Raw genomic sequence first — 1,476 nt, 5'->3', positions numbered from 1 at the left:
AGAAGGAGAGGCACGTCATCGAGACGACGCGCGAGGCGAACGACCGCGCGGACGAGCGCGTCGGCTGCGCGACGGCCGACGCGCGCGTCGCCGCGGCGTGCGCGTACCGGGCCCGGGGCCTCGCGCTCAAGCGGGCCAAGGACCGGCCCGCCGCGCGGCTCCTGCTCTGGCGCGCGGACTGGCTGCTCCGGGACGACGTGCCCTGCGACCCGCCGCGCGAGGCCGCGCGCCACTGGCACGAGGCGGAGAAGCTCCGCGAGGAGGGCCTCGGCCACGAGGACGGCGACGAGGCCTGGGACGACGTCTGGGCCGACTGCGGCGACGCGGACCTGCGCGCGCTCCGCTGGGTGCTCCGCGGGAACCTCCACTGCGACGCCGCGGCCTGCGCCATCGAGAGCGGCCACTGGCGCGCGGCGCTCCGCGAGGCGTCCTGGGTCCTCGACGATGCTCGAAAAGCCGCGGCCGGGCGCCTGAACCGGTGGACGGCGAGCTACCGCTGCGCGCAGGCGCACCGGGGCCTCGGCGACAGCGACGCCGCGATGGCGTGCCTCGGCGCGCTCCCGACGGACGCCGCGGCGCCGGGCGCGGCGGGCACGCTCGCGCGCGCCGCGGCGCGCGTCAAGGCCGCGCTCGTCGTCGACGAGCGCAAGCTCGCGGGCATCGGCCGCGCGCTGCTCCACGGCATCGCCGAGGGCAAGAGCCTCTACGCGGAGGACGAGCTCCGGCGGCGCCGCGCGGCCGCGCGGCGGCTCAAGAAGGAGCAGGACGCGCGCGAGGCGCGCGAGCGCGCGGCGCGCGGCGAGGAGGAGGAGGACCCCTGGGCCGAGGAGCGCAAGCTCACGGAGCTCCACCGCCGCGCGCGCGCGCACCGCGACCGCATGGACCGCGAGATGGACGAGACGTGCAGCCTCGAGACCGCGCGGCGCCTCATGACGCTCCACCGCGACGGCGCGCCCATCGAGCAGCTCCGCGCGGAGTACGAGGAGATGGACAAGAACGAGCGCCACGGCATGCTGCCCATGATGAACGACGACGAGCGCGCGGAGCTCGCGGCTGTGTGCGAAACAACCAGTGGAACGCCCTGTCCAGCAAAAACTTCAAACCTCTCTATATCGGTCAAATCAAAGTCGTTTTGGCTGATTTTGGACGAATCATTTTCTCTCGGCGAGTTCTTTTCAGACAGTGAAGAAAGTATGTCGAAACCGTGCAAATACATGAACATTGAAGTCGTGTTGAATATTTTTGTTTCCTGCCCAGGCTCGCGGAGTGGTCCACGAAGCTCAACAACGCGCTCCGCGCGGAGAACGAGTCCAAGGGCGACAAGAAGCTCGTGCAGCGCCGCGAGGAGATCTACCTCGAGTACCGCAAGCGCTACGTGCGCGTCCGCAGCGACATCGAGGTGCGGGAGAAGCTCAAGGGCATGGACGAGGGCACCGCCGCCGCGTGGCGCGAGGCGGACCGCCTCGAGCGCGACGA

At 71.3% G+C, this 1,476-nt stretch overlaps 1 protein-coding gene across 1 annotated transcript; it reads left to right on the top strand.

Annotated features, from left to right (window-relative positions):
- On the top strand, positions 1-1,399 carry AURANDRAFT_69331 (hypothetical protein; the record flags this gene model as incomplete). Its single annotated transcript, XM_009045098.1, has 2 exons — positions 1-1,057; positions 1,258-1,399. Coding segments are annotated over 2 exons (1,199 nt in total), but the record flags the coding sequence as incomplete, so codon positions are not given.
- Positions 1,400-1,476: the final 77 nt, after the last annotated feature.

The sequence above is a fragment of the Aureococcus anophagefferens genome (assembly GCF_000186865.1).
Source record: "Aureococcus anophagefferens unplaced genomic scaffold AURANscaffold_1453, whole genome shotgun sequence".
NCBI lineage: Eukaryota > Pelagophyceae > Pelagomonadales > Pelagomonadaceae > Aureococcus > Aureococcus anophagefferens.
This window is presented reverse-complemented; position numbering and strand designations above follow the sequence as displayed.